The sequence below is a fragment of the Thalassophryne amazonica genome, chromosome 7, assembly GCF_902500255.1.
Source record: "Thalassophryne amazonica chromosome 7, fThaAma1.1, whole genome shotgun sequence".
NCBI lineage: Eukaryota > Metazoa > Chordata > Actinopteri > Batrachoidiformes > Batrachoididae > Thalassophryne > Thalassophryne amazonica.
The window spans coordinates 10195894-10214005 of record NC_047109.1 but is presented as its reverse complement, the minus strand read 5'-3'; the positions used below and the strand labels follow the sequence as shown (position 1 = coordinate 10214005).

The following is an 18112-nucleotide window of genomic DNA, read 5'->3' as shown; positions in this document are numbered from 1 at the left end:
ACTATTGACCAGTCAGCCAGCTCCCACTGGAATGCCCCTGTTGCCAGGAAGCCCAGCGTGGTCAGCACCTGTGTGGGCACAGACAACCCCTGGCTCCTCGCCATATTGTGCTCTGGGCCGACCGCAGTTCTGCGTGCAGCTCCAGTAACAACAGCCTTGGGAAACAAATTGCAAGTAAATCCTCGCGCTCCCTGAATTCATGCTCACCTCGGATTGCACCATTTTCAAGGTCCTCTAAAACACTAATGTAGCCATTATTCGTGCCATTTTCTTCATCACATTGTGCATGCTTTTACTGTATATCCACCCCATATAATTGCAAACACGTGGGTGTGTTATTTGTTCATCAGTGTGTCTCTTGATGTGCACATCACTCTGACTTCACGTTTTCACACTATTAACGGTTCCCAGCATTATCTCTGTGTCGGCAGTGGAACAACAGCTGTTGAAACGTGCGTACGCCAGGCATGAACTCGACGTGGCGCACCGCACATTTCCACGGTCATTTCACTTTTGATGCATCTGAACTTTAGCGTGGAGACGGACGTACACCACGCTTCTGTGTGTACGCAGACTTTGTCCATGAAGCCCCAGAGGAGACAAACCTGATGGAACATGATTCAACGAGGCCTCATTTAGCACAACACGAGATACCTTCCGTTCGAGTCCGGAACAATGTTTCAGAACACAGGTTTGAATTGTTTTGAGTTTGCCATCACTGATTACAATTACAAATATATATGCCTGCAGCCGCACATTCTTTAACTAGTCCGTCGGCTAAGGGACAAATTTTAGGGGAATCATGCACTTTTATACAAAAGCGCCAAAACTTTATCAGAGGTACTTTATAGTGTCCTGAAGTATATAAGATTGGGAGACATTGAATCCATAAACGTCTACACTCTAAAAACTTGGGTTTAAGAGAATAACCATTTTCAGCCTTCTACAGCATATAATTCATGACAAACTCTTATCCAAATGTCTTTTTAAGTTCATAATATAAACTTGAAGGTTATGAAAAATGTATTAAGACTAAGTAGGGATGCTTAGAATGTACTTCAGTGTGCTTATACTCTTAGAAAAAGCATTAATCTAGGGAAAGTGACTAAATATTGTCTAATTCATTGTGAATATCAATATACCTATGCAATATAGCTGTTTGCATTATAGGGCAAAGGAAAGATGCTACTCATGCACTCTAACATATTTACACTCTAAAATAACAACAGTGTTTGAACGGAAAGAAATGCTTTTTTTATTAATTACAAGAAATCAATTTTGTTTTTATGGCCATAACCATTATTATTATTGTTGTTGTTGTTATCATCATTATTATTTTATGTTATTGGTATTAAGACGATTATCACCATATTTTTTAACTGAAAACATTGTAAATACCTGGTTGGCAAACTTCCTAGATATGCACAAATGTTTCATGAATATTTTTAATGAACTACTCTCTACAGCTTTCATTCTAGGAAGATCACAGTGACCTAATTTTATGTCTCAGAGGTAGAGGCCTGTTAAAGATCCCTGCAGGCCTGAAATGAGTCCTGTACCTCTTTCCATTTTGAAACATACCACCCTGATAATTTATAAGGATGTATGACGACTTATGACGCCGCACGACAGGCGATACATGATCACATAAGCTCAGTATAGCTTTGCACTAGTTGCAATAGCCATTTTCTACAGCTTAACAATGTCCAATCTTGATCAGTGGCCCCCTACATAATAACCATATGATTGTATTGTCATATGAATAGCAAAATATACACTGTATTATAACCATGCAAACACCTTTTTTAAAAAAGCAGGATATAGGGCTAAAATCAGATGTCTCCCGCTTTGACATGACTTAATATAACCTAAAGAGTCCCTGGACAAAGTTTGGCGCTTTTGTAAAAAAGTGCACGATTTTATCCCTTAACTGCTGGACTAAACTGTGGTTTTACTTTACATTTCATTCCATATTTGCAAACATAGTGAGAATCGTGTTTCTTTCTGCGGTTGCTAGATTAACATGTTAGCTGAGGTTGACCTGAGGACAGGCCATACAGTAACAAACACAAACGTGTCCAACAAACTCCATGGATGCATTGTAGCTGGGGGGATTTTCCTCCCCAACCCTTCCAGCAAGGGGGCAGACATCACTGTGTTCGTTACGCTGCATGATGAGGTTGGCAGAGTGCCATCAGGAATGACTAAATGCCTTCAGCGTCTCAAGTTTATCACTCTGGGTCACCACAGCAGAGATGGATTTGCATCTTGAATTGGCACATGTTGGCATTCCTGGTTATAATTCATTAGTATGAGTGAAGAAGACTAAGTTTTTATGCTGCAGAATTTATGTTGCATAGTTTATGGATCTGATATATAAGCAACAGGTTGGTTGTTACTGATGCCCCACAGCAGCCTATCAATCAATCAAATCCTTTATTTTACCAGATAGGCATCACTGAGATTAAAAATCTCTTTTCTAAGAGTGATGTGACCAGTAGGACAGCATAGTGTTCCAACAATAAAACATACGAATACAGATACACTACAACTCTAAAACACAAAATACAAGAAAAGACATGATATTATAATATTGTTATATTTTTTGTATATGTTGTTTACTGCCCTGTATGTGTAAATGCCACTTATGTATGTGCTGTCCATATTCTTGAACTGCTTGGGTGAGTAGGGAGAGTTCCCATGAGATTAAAAAAAAACTTTTAAACTTACCATCCCTGGTTCTCAAGATCGGGCACCTAAGTGGCTCTGCCCCTTCTTCTTTCTTCCTCTTTTTTTCCTTTTTTTATATTTAGGAGTACCTTAGTATACACTAGTAGAGTTCCACCTTAGATTTGGAATGTATAATAGAAGATATACCTTACTGAATTTTCATGACATAAAAACAGTGAGTACCAGGGGAATAACCAAGCATTGATCAAACACAATTACACAGTCCAAGAGAATTCCTTTCCATGCCAGTTATTACGCGTTTAAACTCTCCAAATGAAAGCAGTCCTGGTAATTTCAATTCTTTCTGAAGATCATTCCAGGAAGAAGGTGCACTGTATCACCATCAGCAGCACATCACATGAGCATACAGAATGATCGTTTTGTGTCCTGATCACAAAGTTACCTAAATAAGGTAGAACCAGTGCAATCAAGGATTTATAAATGAAAGATAACCACCGAGAGAATCTGTGACCATGTAGAGATGGCCAATCTGCCATAGCATACAGTGCACAGTGGTATACCCGACAACCGGAAACAAAGCATAGTGCTGAGTGGTACACTGTGTCCAATTTTTTTCAAATAAATTTCAGAAACATTCATAACAATATCACCATAGTCATAAAGGGGTAATAAAGTGGCAGAAATGAGCTGCTTCCTAACCTGAAGTGAAAAACATGATTTATTTCTGTAGAAAAACCCTAATTTCAGGTTTTATTTTAGACAAAAACTATAGTATTAGTATAAAGTATTTAAAAACAGTCACCTTTTCAACCGCTGCCCCCTGGGCAGTGGAAAAAGTAGGAAGGTTGGCTGGGAGACTTTCCCATTTGTAAAAATTATGTATTTAGGTTTGTCTGCATTTAAAACATGCTTCAGCTGGGTAAGACGGGCTGATTGCATAAACTCCAGAGTTTTACCAACACAAATGGATGAAGAATATAGAACCGTATCATCAGCATAAAAATGATAAGCAACATTAGGTACATTATCGCAAATGTTATTGATGCATAGAAAAGAGCAATGGCCCCAGAATGGCACCCTGGGGACCTCCCTTTAGAACAGGGACAAGTGAAGAGGAATACCAGGCCGACTGGACACATTGAGTTCTTCCTGTCAAGAAGAACTCAATGAATTGCAAAACCAATTCATAGTTTGCTCAGATAAACCAATTTTGTGAAGCCTGTGCAATAAAATTGAATGACTAACTGTATCAAAAACTTTTGAGAAAGCTAAAAACAGGGATGCACAGTATTTTTTTTATTTTTATTTTTTTTTACAATCCAGTGTCTCAATTATGTCATTTACCACTTTAATACTGGCAGTAATTGTGCTGTTTTTTCCTAAAACCTGACTGATAGAGTGAAAGCCGACCATGTGTATCCAGAAATTCTTTGAGCTGCTCACTGATAACTTTTCAAGCACTTTAGCTAGAAGCCACAATTTTGAAATTGGCCTATAATTGTTAAGTACCGAAGGATTGCCCCCTTTAAGGAGTGGGAAGACATAGGCGGATTTCCAAATATGGGGGATCTCATTACTGACTAATGAGAGATTAAAAATGTGGGTCAAGCGTTCAGCAATAAAATCAGCAGCTACCCTCCAGTTTATCAGGACCGGCACATTTGTCTGGATCCATGTTTATTAAGGCTCTATGCACTTCTGTCACCTCAAAAAGAGTTACATTAAATGTTGAAGACAGTGGAGGTTATGGAAAAAAGACCTTGATCATCTGATTTCTTATTGAATAATGACTTGAACAAGGAGCTTGAAGAAACAAAATGTTCATTAAAAGAATTCAAAATAACAGATTTGCCAGTGATGGCCTGAGACCCTGTCACAAATACAAGTACATGCTGACAATTCACTGGTTGTATCATCTTCATATAAGGAATTGATTACCTTCCAGAACTTCTTTGCATCATTTAATTTAAATAAATTGTTTTTAAAAGCTAAAACTCTTGACAAAAGAGGTAAATTGGTTCCTAAGCCTTTTCCAACTTCGAGCTACCAGGGCTTATCGTGGCCTTTTACTCGATATTTACAAAATGGTGCATGTTTATTTATTGTGTTAGTAAAAGTATCGTGAAAAAAACTTCCATGCCAATTCTATATCACTAAATAGCAAAATACTGGTCCAACACACCCGCCCTAGGTCATGATGAAATTGTTCAGAGAATTGCCTGAGGTTTTGCTTCTGTGTAATTTGAGGCCTTGTCGTTTGAACCTTGGCTCACCTGAGTGTTGCTATGATACAATAATCACTCACATCATTAGCAAAGACCGCAGTTTCAGGATATTTATGTGGTCTATTTCTTAAAATAAAAATCAAGAAGAGGATCTCTCTGGCCATTTAGTCTTGTTGGACTATCAATGGCTTTAAAACTATTAGAGACAGGGGACAACCAATCCAAGTTCAAATCTTCAATACGGAGAATCTCATCAAAATCTAAAGTTCTTAATATATTACATAATGAAGAAAGAGCCTCACATCTTGCTGAGGGGAGTCTATAACATGCAACAAGTGTAATGAACGAGCCCTTTATAAAAGTTCCAGCTATACTTATACTATACCTATACTCAAGGTTCTATCAGCAGTTACAGGGCGTGAAGTGGGGTACGTCCTGGAAAGGATGCCAGTCTATCGCAGGGCCACAAATAGAGACAAACACATTCACACCTATGGACAATTTAAGCTTCCAATTCACCTAACCTGCATGTGTTTGGATGTGGAAGGAAGCTGGGGCACCTGAAGGGAAACCAAAAGTGAACATGAGAACTGAGCCAAAGGTTACGACAGAGCTTCAGTTGTGCCTTCAAGTGCCAAAAACAGATGTCAAATTTAAACGAGAAATCATATTTCACATCAGTGTTTCGGTGGACATCTGCTGGACAGATGAGATGACTGTTGTGTCAGGTGTCAATACTAACATGAGTTACAGTAACCATGAGACAGTGGGAAGACTAATGTTGCATTCACATGTTGGCTGTAAGCTTTAGCCTGGAAACCGGCTGTTCCCCTCTTCATCGAGAGGCCAACAGAAAATGCCAGCACATGCGGCTGCGAGCATGGTGACTTTGCACCACGATGGCACATCCCTTGCAAAGTGAAAAATTTTCAAGTCTCCGCCTGCTGCTGCAGACAGGAAGTCTGCCCTGAGGAACGGTATGACAAATTTTCTATCACCAACATGAACACAGCGCAATGTTTTACACAGTCATGTGGTCTAAGGTAAATTTTCAACATTGTGCATGCACACAGGAACTTTTTCCTTTATCTGCACTATTTGAAAAATTAGCTGTAGTATGTTGGGGGGGGGGGGGGGGGGGGGGGTGATACAATACTGACATGGAGAACTTATTTATTTTACACAATACTGTCATCTACCGATACATACATAAAAATGGCAATTTCTTACATTTTCTTATCAAACCCTTACAATAAATATAACTGAGGCTTGATGTTTTAGAGAATAAAGGATGACCTTTATTATAAATACCTACAAATATAACCGACTGTCACGCTGCTGTCACTTGGATTGGCAGTCACCGTATCACTTGCCTGTTCCTAATGTAACCAAGGGATGATGGGGGTTACAGCCATACTCAACAGCATTGTAAATAATGTCGGCACACCATCTGCTGGACACATGACATAATGACACCAATTCCAACAGCATATTGTTTATTCTGTAAAATAAAAGTTTTTGTATCAGCAAAAATAACATGGATACCGATATGTTCATGAAAGAGCTCATATCAACCAACAGATATTATCGGTCAGGAGTCTACTAGATTTCACCATACAGTATATTTTAGCAGTTTGGTGGAAAATCAAAGGGGGTGGCAGCTTTAAATCTGTCTGCCGGAGCCATGGTACATGACAGAGTCAACAAACCTGGCCCAAGATCAACATTTTTCTTTTTTCTTTTTTTGTTGGTTTAAAGGACCTTTCTGATGCTTGATTCCCACCCACACACACACACACCTTTCTTCTGTTCACTTGGCTTCACTTTATTCTGGTAAACGTTTGAAAATAAACTTGTTCAAACTTTTTTAAAACATTGAACTGACTTTCTGTGTTCAGCTGTTTCTTGTATCTTTTGAAATCATGTCCATAAACTCTCTGTAATGGGTTCAAACACAAATATCAAGACCAGTTCCTTAAGTTCTTCAAGTGTTTAAATCAGACTTCTACGTTGACTTTTGCAAAGCGGTACTGGAGGGAGGAGGGGTTTCTCAGCAGCACCAGACCTCTGTGCTCCGGTGGTTGCGTGAGGAGCGTGTTGAGGAGACCAGCGACGCTAACAAAACCGAGAGCCTCACCACAGCCGGCGGACAGGGAAAAGTCTCCTTGGGTGACCCAGCCCAACGTGACACGGGAGCCGTGAGAAGTCACACTCGGCAAAGGGTCAGGCCACACCCCCAAAATCAGATCTGATGACTGCGAGGGCAAAGATTTGGGATGTTGGCGTGTGCTGAGGTTTGGGTCCGAGGCGGAGGGAAGGTCTGATGCTTTGACCTCAGTTTTATCCGAAGAGGACATAGCAGCTTTCTCGTCCTTCTTGCGCCACTTTATTTTGCTTTTGAAGCGGTCTGTGTGCGGGGGCTCCTGGGGGCCACTGCTGTCAGGTTTGGTTTTCAGCTTCAGGTCTTCGGCGGTCGGCACACACACAGCGGCGTGGAGCTCCGGCCTCCCCTTTGACAGCAGTGACAGACGCACCCACACGAGACTCTTCCCACACACCGCAAGGAAAGACATCACAGCCGAACAGCTGAGAGGCAGCGCCGCCGTGACACGACATGACCTTTGACCTTTGGATGTAGTGGGCCTGCACCAACCAGACAGAAGCCTCAGAGACCTTCGACTCCTAAGAAATAAAACAAAACCTGTCAGCTGGGACCTGAGACAGAATTCTTAGCACCGAAAACAAAGGCAGAGCCAAAGTACAGTAGAAAGATCCGTCTAACTGTCCAGTCACACGTTACTCAAAGCTGGTGTGACGGGTTTATGAGGGCAGGTCCCAACCCTCCCCGCTCACAGCCTCTAACGGACGGCAGCAATTAAAAGCTGGGTGGACTTTGGGTTTTCTCATTGTGATGAAAGCGACGCAGCAACATCAATCACCCCAAACTAAAGAACCAAGTGGGGGAGTGGAGCCCAAAACCACCAGTCAGCGCAGATTTCTACTCCTGTGTAAAGACTGCACTCACTGATGGACTGAACAGTCAGTGAGCGTTTTTCTTTGTGTGTGTTTTATAACATTTACCTGAGCACAGAGAAGAGGCTCGCTGGTGTAGCGCTGTCCCCGTGTGATACTCCTTCCATCGGCGCGCCGCTCTCTGTGCAGCTTTGGATCAGACCGCGTCCTTCTCCGTCCCTTCCTGTTTCCTTTGTGATAAGCTCCCACTCCTCAGCCAGCTGTTGCCAAGGGCAACGGAAGGGAGCCAGACAGCCATGTTTAATGTAATTGGTCCTTTTGGCGGGTGGACGTCTACAGAGAAGAGGTCACAAGGTCAAACCCAAGTGGCAGTGTTTGGGGTAACAGTGGCAGTGTGTGCTGAGAACCCAGTCTGCTGGCGCACCAGGTCTTAGTCGCACCATCTCATCTGTCTGATTACAAAGTTTTGCATTATCAAATTAACTGCGGTTGCAGCTTTGGAGTGTTTCCATCAAGGAAATCATCTCATGGTTTAAACACTGAGGCTGCAAGATGCTCAATATTTTGACAGTAAAATAAACTGACAGCCTTAAAGCCAGGATGGATCTGTTTTAGTTCTGGCCCTTAAAGGACTGAGCGTTTTCTTTATTTTTTCCTTCCTTTCTTTTTAAATACATCTAATTTTGTAAAGACCCCAAACCTCTATTGCTGGTACGACTCAAGACAAGCACCTTTTCACACACGCACCCTTGTGAGGAAACATTCCTGCACGTTTTCAATATACAGTCAGACACAAAACCAAGTGTGCTAAAGAATGAAGCGGTGTCTGCTCTTGTCAATGTTGGCCACGGATATTGATCTCGTTGCTGCAGCGGTAGAAGACTGTAACCATGTGGAATGCACCAACTCAATGTTCTTGTTGCTGTTTCAATTTTGTTTTCTACTGAAAACAAGCAACAGTGGCCTATAGTGGACACTAGGACCCTGTAATTTAGCAACAAGGCTTCACAACAAACCCACTGGCAAAAAGGCCCGTCAAGTTTCTTAAAAGACTCCAACGCGACCTAAAGTCAGCAGTTCACTGGTCCTCAACTGTGTCTGTCACAACCCAAACTTTCAGAGATGAAGACACAGTAATTTTATGGAGTCAGTTATGGAAATTTGTGGACCCATTATTGACTCCATTATTCCAAAGCTTTATCTGAAAAATGTTATCACAAAGTTGACCATGAACAAAAGTTACCAAATGTAACTGATTTTATATACTGGCTGATTGGATCCTTGTCATTTGACTGGTGATTTGTATGTCACGTGACATGGATTATTCATACCATTTGCTCTTGTGTTTCATTGACAGTGCAATAGTTCTTTTTAGCGTGCAATTTTGGTGCTATATGAAATGTGCTATTGCACACCCTGACCACCGCACATGCTCACACTACCGGGGGTGGCATTTAGCTAAACATGGTGGAGGTTTGTTTTTCTGGCGGACGACAATTTGAAAGGGCTAACTGGCGGCGCTAATTCTTAGAACACAAAAAACAAATCTACCACGCCGTAAGCTGTCTGGAGGCATGAAGAGCTGTTAGGATGAAAAGCTGGACAAATTTCTGACGTGATTTTTCGCAGGAGTGAGGAAAGCAGACAGCAGTCTGTAAACAAAGTCAATGGACAGCATCACGGACTACATGATCAGAATTGTTTTTTTGTTAGATGACTTAATTTTGGACTCCTATTTCGTGTTGGACTGTTGACATCAAAGCACCAGTGACGAACACCAAAATGTAAGTCCCTTTTCTGTTGGTTATAAATTAATAAAATATCAAATGACAAGGATACATTTTCGTCTTTACAGAAAACAAATAATGAATGTTTTTTCATTCTTTCAATGGTAAGAATATTTCATGAGGTGAAAGATGGAACGTACCATTCAACGAGGCAAATGGTACATTCCATCTTTCACCTCATGAAATATTCTTACCATAGAAGTCATAAACATTCATTATTTGCATACTGTGACACGGGTAAAGATGCCGTATGAATAACAGGCTGATGTGACTGAATCTTTTTCACCCACATAACAGATCACATTTTTTTTCTGAGTTGTATGAATGATAGAAACCCACTTTTTCCATCTGAGGTTACAGCAGCTTCCAAAACAGACACTATGAATGTGATGCAATCTGGGAAAAGGTTACAGTTTGTTTTCTCTGCATAATAATCATGTGTCTTACACCTAACAACAGGGCAGATATGTGAAACGATTGTGTGTCTTTAAATGTTTTTAATATATGAAACAATGTGTGTACAGAATTTGTTGCCTTTTATGTTATAGAGATTAAAGCAAAAAATAAATAAATAAAACAAAATAAAATCTGACTGAAATTTTATTTATTTTTACAGTCAAATCATAAGCTGTTTACCATCTACCTTTTTACAGAAACCCTTTTTCAATCAGGTCCTAGGATTTAAGATAAAACAAGTAGGAGGCAGCTAAGAAAACAATCAGAATCAGCAAAAACCTTTAATATACAAAAGATTAAATATAGAGCCTTTTTTTTTGTCAAAAAGGGATGAGCAAAAATTTAACAAGATTCATCAGGAGATGACATATCCCCCTGGTCCCCACATATCAGTAATATAAAGTGTCAGGGGATCACCCAAATACACCCTTATGCTAAATATGAATGAAACTGGTCAACTGGTTCTTGAGATATCACACTAAGGGCCCCGTCACACTTCGTACGAATGATCACGAGCCAAGCCAAATCAGGCAGAATGTCAAAAAAACTAAATTTTTGCCACATATGGGAGGTAATAAGAATTGCGTAGGACAGCTGTCCGATACCTAGACTGCAGTCCAACCCGCCCTGATTGATCTGTGCACATGCCGTGCGCATGAGCCTCCGAATGCAGTACAAATGTAGGTGGAACACTGTAAGAGTACCTGGGAAGCTGCCAGAATGCAGTAAGAACAGTAAGAATGCACTTACATGCTGTACGATTGCAGGCCGATAGCGGTTCGGCAGGATATATTCCAGCAGCACTCGAGGTGCACTTGTGGTGTGTTCAGGAACATTTAGGACATTCGGCCAGGGTTCGACATGGAGGAAACATGCTGAACGTCCCCCCGAATGCAATCAGAATGTCATGAATGCTGTTTTCATGCTGTCCCGATTGTTTAGAATGCAGTTAAGACTGTGGTCACACTGCACTTTGACTGTGCCCTGAATGTTTTGAACATGAGCAAAACACTCAGGGCGGCCGCACGACTGTGCCCGAACGGACTGCGAATGCACCTCAACACCTCCCGAATGTGAGTCAAATTTTCATTCAGCCTCTAGTGTGACGGGGGTACAACAAGGGTGGCAATGACAATATCTTGAATATCTCACTGTGACCTGGAAACTGACCCCAAGGTCACCGCAATTGATTGGTGTTGAGAGATCACCCAAGTACACCCTTATGCCGCGCTGATCTAAAGAGCTAATCAATGTAGCAGCAACTTTACAAAATGGCACAGAGTAAATATAGTCTTTTATTCTCACCTGCTGCCTGCTTTCAGTCAGATTCATCATCACTGGCTGCTGAAAAACTTGTTATCCACAGAAGACACTCTTGTTTTAGAATATGACATCTGGAAATACTTTAATTTCTTATTGTGGAAAAAATGAGAACCCCACATCAGTGTGAGAGAGGTGAGGCTATGACATCATCATTTCAGAAACCTGACCAATGAGATGTGCCATAAGAAATTCCACCAGGGGAAGAATGACTGATCAAGAGTGCCGTCATTCATAGTGGAGCCGCGGAGCAATCCACAGACCGCGTGACGGCTCACAAAAATCATCAAAAATCTGAATTGTGGGCGAAAACCTCAAAAAAGCAGAAATCCATGTTTCTGCAGAAAACTTACATGTCTGATCGGTGAAGTTGCATATCATAATCAACGGTCTAATAAGACACGCCCCCACCCCAACACCCTTTTTTAAATTCTCATTGGCTCTGCATTGATCGCTCCCCTCCACAGCATGTCTTTTTCCTGGTTCTCTCCCTCAGCCCCAACCAGTCCCAGCAGAAGACTGCCCCTCCCTGAGCCTGGTTCTGCTGGAGGTTTCTTCCTGTTAAAAGGGAGTTTTTCCTTCCCACTGTCGCCAAGTGCTTGCTCACAGGGGGTCGTTTTAACCGTTGGGGTTTTTACGTAATTATTGTATGGCCTTGCCTTACAATATAAAGCGCCTTGGGGCAACTGTTTGTTGTGATTTGGCGCAATATAAATAAAATTGATTGAATTGATTGATCTCATATATCCCTGATTATCTGGGATTCCCCAGCCATCAGTCCAGTCTAATGATCTGTCATGGACTGCGTGTTTGCCCGTGTGCATCAACATTCCCACGTAAAACAAAAAAACCCAGGCATAGGCATCTCTAGATTAACCCTGGATGTAGACCTGTTGGGATTGGGCCTGTTTGACCATCTCCACCTCCACCATCCCATCCCGGAGGTGATGGGAAGACAACATTCCTCACCGCCAAGGGACTGCCACAATGACTCAGAGTGGATTTGGATTCATGGTTGTGTCAGAAATTGTTCATTTACAAAAAGATAAAAATAAATAAATAAAATAAGGCAAAAGTTTGACTGATAATCTGCTGCAGGCTGATCATAGCACATTTTGACAAATTTTTGTAAAGATTGTACATAATATGTGGCCATGGAAAATGTATTAGTTTCCCATAAATTGCAATACGACCGATGGATGGACACACACACACACACACACACACACACACACACACACACACACACACACACACACACACACACACACACACACACACACACACACACACACACACACACACACACACACACACACACACACACAAGAGATCTGAAGCAGCACCAGGATTGGCTTCAAGTACCTGTACTTGAACCAGAGCAAAGTACCTGTACTTTCTGAAGTTAGTGTACTTGGCCCCACAAATCTTAGAAACATGGTGTCTAACCAGATCCTTACTCTGGATGGCATTACCCTGACCTCTAGTAATACTGTGAGAAATCTTGGAGTCATTTTTGATCAGGATATGTCATTCAATGCGCATATTAAACAAATATGTAGGACTGCTTTTTTGCATTCACGCAATATCTCTAAAATTAGAAAGGTCTTGTCTCAGAGTGATGCTGAAAAACTAATTCATGCATTTATTTCCTCTAGGCTGGACTATTGTAATTCATTATTATCAGGTTGTCCTAAAAGTTCCCTGAAAAGCCTTCAGTTAATTCAAAATGCTGCAGCTAGAGTACTGACGGGGACTAGAAGGAGAGAGCATATCTCACCCATATTGGCCTCTCTTCATTGGCTTCCTGTTAATTCTAGAATAGAATTTAAAATTATTCTTCTTACTTATAAGGTTTTGAATAATCAGGTCCCATCTTATCTTAGGGACCTCATAGTACCATATCACCCCAATAGAGCGCTTCGCTCTCAGACTGCAGGCTTACTTGTAGTTCCTAGGGTTTGTAAGAGTAGAATGGAAGGCAGAGCCTTCAGCTTTCAGGCTCCTCTCCTGTGGAACCAGCTCCCAATTCAGATCAGGGAGACAGACACCCTCTCTACTTTTAAGATTAGGCTTAAAACTTTCCTTTTTGCTAAAGCTTATAGTTCGGGCTGGATCAGGTGACCCTGAACCATCCCTTAGTTATGCTGCTATAGACTTAGACTGCTGGGGGGTTCCCATGATGCACTGAGTGTTTCTTTCTCTTTTTGCTCTGTATGCACCACTCTGCATTTAATCATTAGTGATTGATCTCTGCTCCCCTCCACAGCATGTCTTTTTTCCTGGTTCTCTCCCTCAGCCCCAACCAGTCCCAGCAGAAGACTGCCCCTCCCTGAGCCTGGTTCTGCTGGAGGTTTCTTCCTGTTAAAAGGGAGTTTTTCCTTCCCAACTGTCACCAAGTGCTTGCTCACAGGGGGTCGTTTTGACCGTTGGGGTTTTTACGTAATTATTGTATGGTTTTTGCCTTACAATATAAAGCGCCTTGGGGCAACTGTTTGTTGTGATTTGGCGCTATATAAATAAAATTGATTGATTGAATTGATTGATTGATTGATACTTGAACCAGAGCTTGAGAACCCTTGAGCTCTGAGGGAAAAAAAAAAAAAAAAAAATAGAAAGAAAGAAAAGGAAACTACTTTTTAGGGCTGCATGCTTCTGCTGACCTTTTAAACTTGTCCAGGAGCTCCGCTTCCTGCTCCACCTGGAAGCGGGCACCTGCAGGGCAGTCTGGGTAGTCGTGTGGAAAGTGTGGCGCTCCTTTATTCTGAGAGTGTTTCAGACTCATATTCAGCCCACCGACACGAACACCTCTGTACACCTGCAAGAAGATCAGACACCGGATCAAAACATTTCTGTGGACTTAAACATACAAACCCAAAGGCTTCCAGGCTGCTGATAAAATCCAACATTTTTCCCACTGCAGATAAACTGGAACCGCCCCAAACGATGCACAAAGCACAGCCTAAATCAGGGGTGGGCAATTAATTTTTACAAGGGGGCACATAGGGAACCTGAATTATGTCCGAGGGCCACACCATCGATAACTTGGCTGTCTCCCATTACAAATTTTACAAAAAATTACCTATTTAATAGCTTTTATAGGTAATTTTTATTATTGTAATAATATGTAAATATTTAAATATACCTAAATAAACCTCTCTAATGATTTGCAACACACAAGCTTGACATTTTTAATATATGTAATAAAAATCACAGACCTCATGAGGGCCGGACAGAGACATGCAAAGGGCCGCATGTGGCCCCTGGGCCGCAGTTTGCCCTAAATGAAAACATCTTTCATGGACGGGTTCATGCTTAATGCATCTTTACAGTGCATTTCTTAGATGATGTACATGATGTCAAATCTGACATAAGTGATGTCATAAATGGGTAAAAAATTAAAAATAATAAAGCATCTTAATAAAATGTAGGCGCTCCATGATTCTGCAAAACAGCTTTAGTCCTTCTGTATATACTTCAGATATTCCCTCATTTGTTGGATGACTGTAGCAGAGAGAATGTTTTCAGATAAATAATAACATCTGTTGTGCGTCACCTTTATCTTTGTGGTGTATCGTTGCAGTCTTGATGTTTTGTGCATTTTTGCATAATCTCTGTGCAACTTTTCAAAGATCCATTTCCAGTCTAATGCAATATTTTTGCCTACTGCAGTGAAAGGCGACCTGAAAGTAAATCGCTTCTACCTTTAACTGTTAGCATCCATGCTACCCACCAGTGGTATCCAGAAAGCCATGCCCCAGCCTTTAGGAAGCAGCAGGTCCCAGCCAGCTCCCCACGATGCCATCTCGTGTCCAACGTCCTTTCCAGGCTGGTGAATGAGCAGGATGGGGACCCGACCCTGTGGGGGTGTGGGACTCAGCCTGGAACCTGGTACCAGCACTGCACTCCTCATACGGTTCAGCTCCTGTGAGGGACACCCAGGAAAAGTTCACACAGAGTCAACTGACACACGAGAGTTTTCCAACACTGGTTCATGAAGCGCAGCTGCTGCAGAGATCATTGTCAGGTTTTAAGCTGTGATGTAGAAGTTACAATAATTACTCCAAATGCACAGAGCTGCTCTCTCATTGGCCACAAGGTTTAAAGTCCAGCAGCAGCCACAACAAATTTTAATTTAAAGTTTCAGCACATGGTGGGGGGTTGATGATACCTCTGATTACAACACCTTAAAAATGCTACTAAGGTGTATGCATATTACACACACACACACACACACACACACACACACACACACACACACACACACACACACACACACACACACACACACACACACACACACACACACACACACACACACACACAGTAGTGTTCAGAATAATAGTGCTATGTGACTAAAAAGATTAATCCAGGTTGTGAGTATATTTCTTATTGTTACATGGGAAACAAGGTACCAGTAGATTCAGTAGATTCTCACAAATCCAACAAGACCAAGCATTCATGATATGTACACTCTTAAGGCTATGAAATTGGGCTATTAGTAAAAAAAAAAGTAGAAAAAGGGGTGTTCATCTGCTGCTGACGCTACAAACTCAAAACTATTATGTTCAAACTGCTTTTTAGCAATCCTGTGAATCACTAAACTAGTATTTAGTTGTATAACCACAGTTTTTGATGATTTCTTCACATCTGCGAGGCATTAATTTTGTTGGTTTGGAACCAAGATTTTGCTCATTTACTAGTGTGCTTGGGGTCATTGTCTTGTTGAAACACCCATTTCAAGGACATGTCCTCTTCAGCATAAGGAAACATGACCTCTTCCAAGTATTTTGACATATCCAAACTGATCCATGATACCTGGTATGCGAAATATAGGCCCAACACCATAGTAGGAGAAACATGCCCATATCATGCTTGCACCACCATGCTTCACTGTCTTCACTGTGAACTGTGGCTTGAATTCAGAGTTTGGGGGTCGTCTCACAAACTGTCTGCGGCCCTTGGACCCAAAAAGAACAATTTTACTCTCATCAGTCCACAAAATATTCCTCCATTTCTCTTTAGGCCAGTTGATGTGTTCTTTGGCAAATTGTAACCTCTTCTGCACATGTCTTTTATTTAACAGAGGGACTTTGCGGGGGATTCTTGCAAATAAATTAGCTTCACACAGGCGTCTTCTGTCACAGCACTTACAGGTAACTCCAGACTGTCTTTGATCATCCTGGAGCTGATCAATGGGTGAGACTTTGCCATTTTGGTTATTCTTCTATCCATTTTGATGGTTGTTTTCCATTTTCTTCCATGTGTCTCTGTTTTTTTTGTCCATTTTAAAGCATTGGAGATCACTGTAGATGAACAGCCTATAATTTTTTTGCACCTGCGTATAAGTTTTCCCCTCTCCAATCAACTTTTTAATCAAACTACGCTGTTCTTCTGAACAATGTTTTGAACGTCCCATTTTCCTCAGGCTTTCAAAGAGAAAAGCATGTTCAACAGGTGCTGGCTTCATCCTTAAATAGGGGACACCTGATTCACACCTGTTTGTTCCACAAAACTGACAAAATCACTGACTGAATGCCACATTACTATTATTGTGAACACCCCCTTTTCTACTTTTTTTTTTACTAATAGCCCAATTTCATAGCCTTAAGAGTGTGCATATCATGAATGCTTGGTCTTGTTGGATTTGTGAGAATCTACTGGTACCTTGTTTCCCATGTAACAATAAGAAATATACTCAAAACCTGGATTAATCTTTTCAGTCACATAGCACTATTATTCTGAACACTACTGTATGTATAGTGTAAAATAATCCTTTTTTCTTAAGAAAACAATGCAATGAATGGAAGGTGGGGAAAACTCCAATAATGTTCATGCTGGTAATGCAGACAGGATAGTCTTACTTGTTCAGGGATCTTGTTGTCAGTGACGTTGTCACGAACAGATTTTTCCCAGAGAAAACTCTGACAGCAGTGCTCTGATACACCTTGCAATATCAAGTCTTTCATCTTCTCCTCATCCACTGCTGGAGTACAGAGAGAGGTTAAAATATATATATTAGATTGATCAGTGTATGCAGTTGTATGAACTAATTTGCATTTAACTCCAATGCGTTATTACAGTATGTCCCATTCAGTGTTTCGCAGTTATGAATCTCGCGTCATCTCGCAGTCCATGACTTGCGCTCAAGGTCGGTTTCAGCAGAGTTCCTGTGTCGCCAACCAAACGGTACCCCCCTAAAAATTGTCCGCCCTGCCTTCACTGCGTATGCATCATTTCGGACCACAGCAGCGCCTCTGACACTGACTCTCACACACACAAAGCAATCAAAGGGAATAATGTGATTAACCATCACATGACAAATTAAAATCTGTTTAAGGGTAGGTGACATGTTATGTAATTTTTTTTTAGTATTTAAGACTAAAATTAAACAACATTTTGAAATTTATCCTTTCCTGGTGCGCAGTTACTGAAGAGATAAATATTCGTATTTTGAACTGCGCGCCACTAAAAACCAGGAACTTCTGGGTGAGTCCCGACATTGGAGACTAAGGAGGAAGTGACATCAGCACGAGAACCATTATCTTATTAGTCCCATTAATTTATGGATTTTACAGGCTACTGACAGCTCTGTTTCCACCGAGTGGTTCAGGTCGGTGCTCATGGTGCTATACGTGTCAGAACGGTTAATTCTTTTGA

The 18112-nt window shown here is 41.3% G+C and overlaps 1 protein-coding gene across 4 annotated transcripts in view; it reads right to left on the bottom strand.

Moving 5' to 3' along the window:
• Positions 1 to 6379: 6379 nt before the first annotated feature.
• Positions 6380 to 18112, bottom strand: part of pop1 (POP1 homolog, ribonuclease P/MRP subunit) — a 66296-nt gene continuing 54563 nt past the window's right edge. The window contains exons 12-17 of one of the 4 annotated variants that reach the window (XM_034173841.1): positions 17317 to 17438; positions 15186 to 15377; positions 14116 to 14270; positions 7998 to 8222; positions 7276 to 7598; positions 6382 to 7221 (exon numbers count right to left, since the gene is read on the bottom strand). In XM_034173841.1, coding sequence (XP_034029732.1) covers positions 6914 to 7221; positions 7276 to 7598; positions 7998 to 8222; positions 14116 to 14270; positions 15186 to 15377; positions 17317 to 17438 — 1325 coding nt within the window. In that variant the 3' untranslated portion in view covers positions 6382 to 6913. Of the gene's footprint in view, positions 7599 to 7997; positions 8223 to 14115; positions 14271 to 15185; positions 15378 to 17316; positions 17439 to 18112 lie in introns of all 4 variants that reach the window. The other 3 variants (XM_034173839.1, XM_034173838.1, XM_034173840.1) reach the window with 3 other exon arrangements.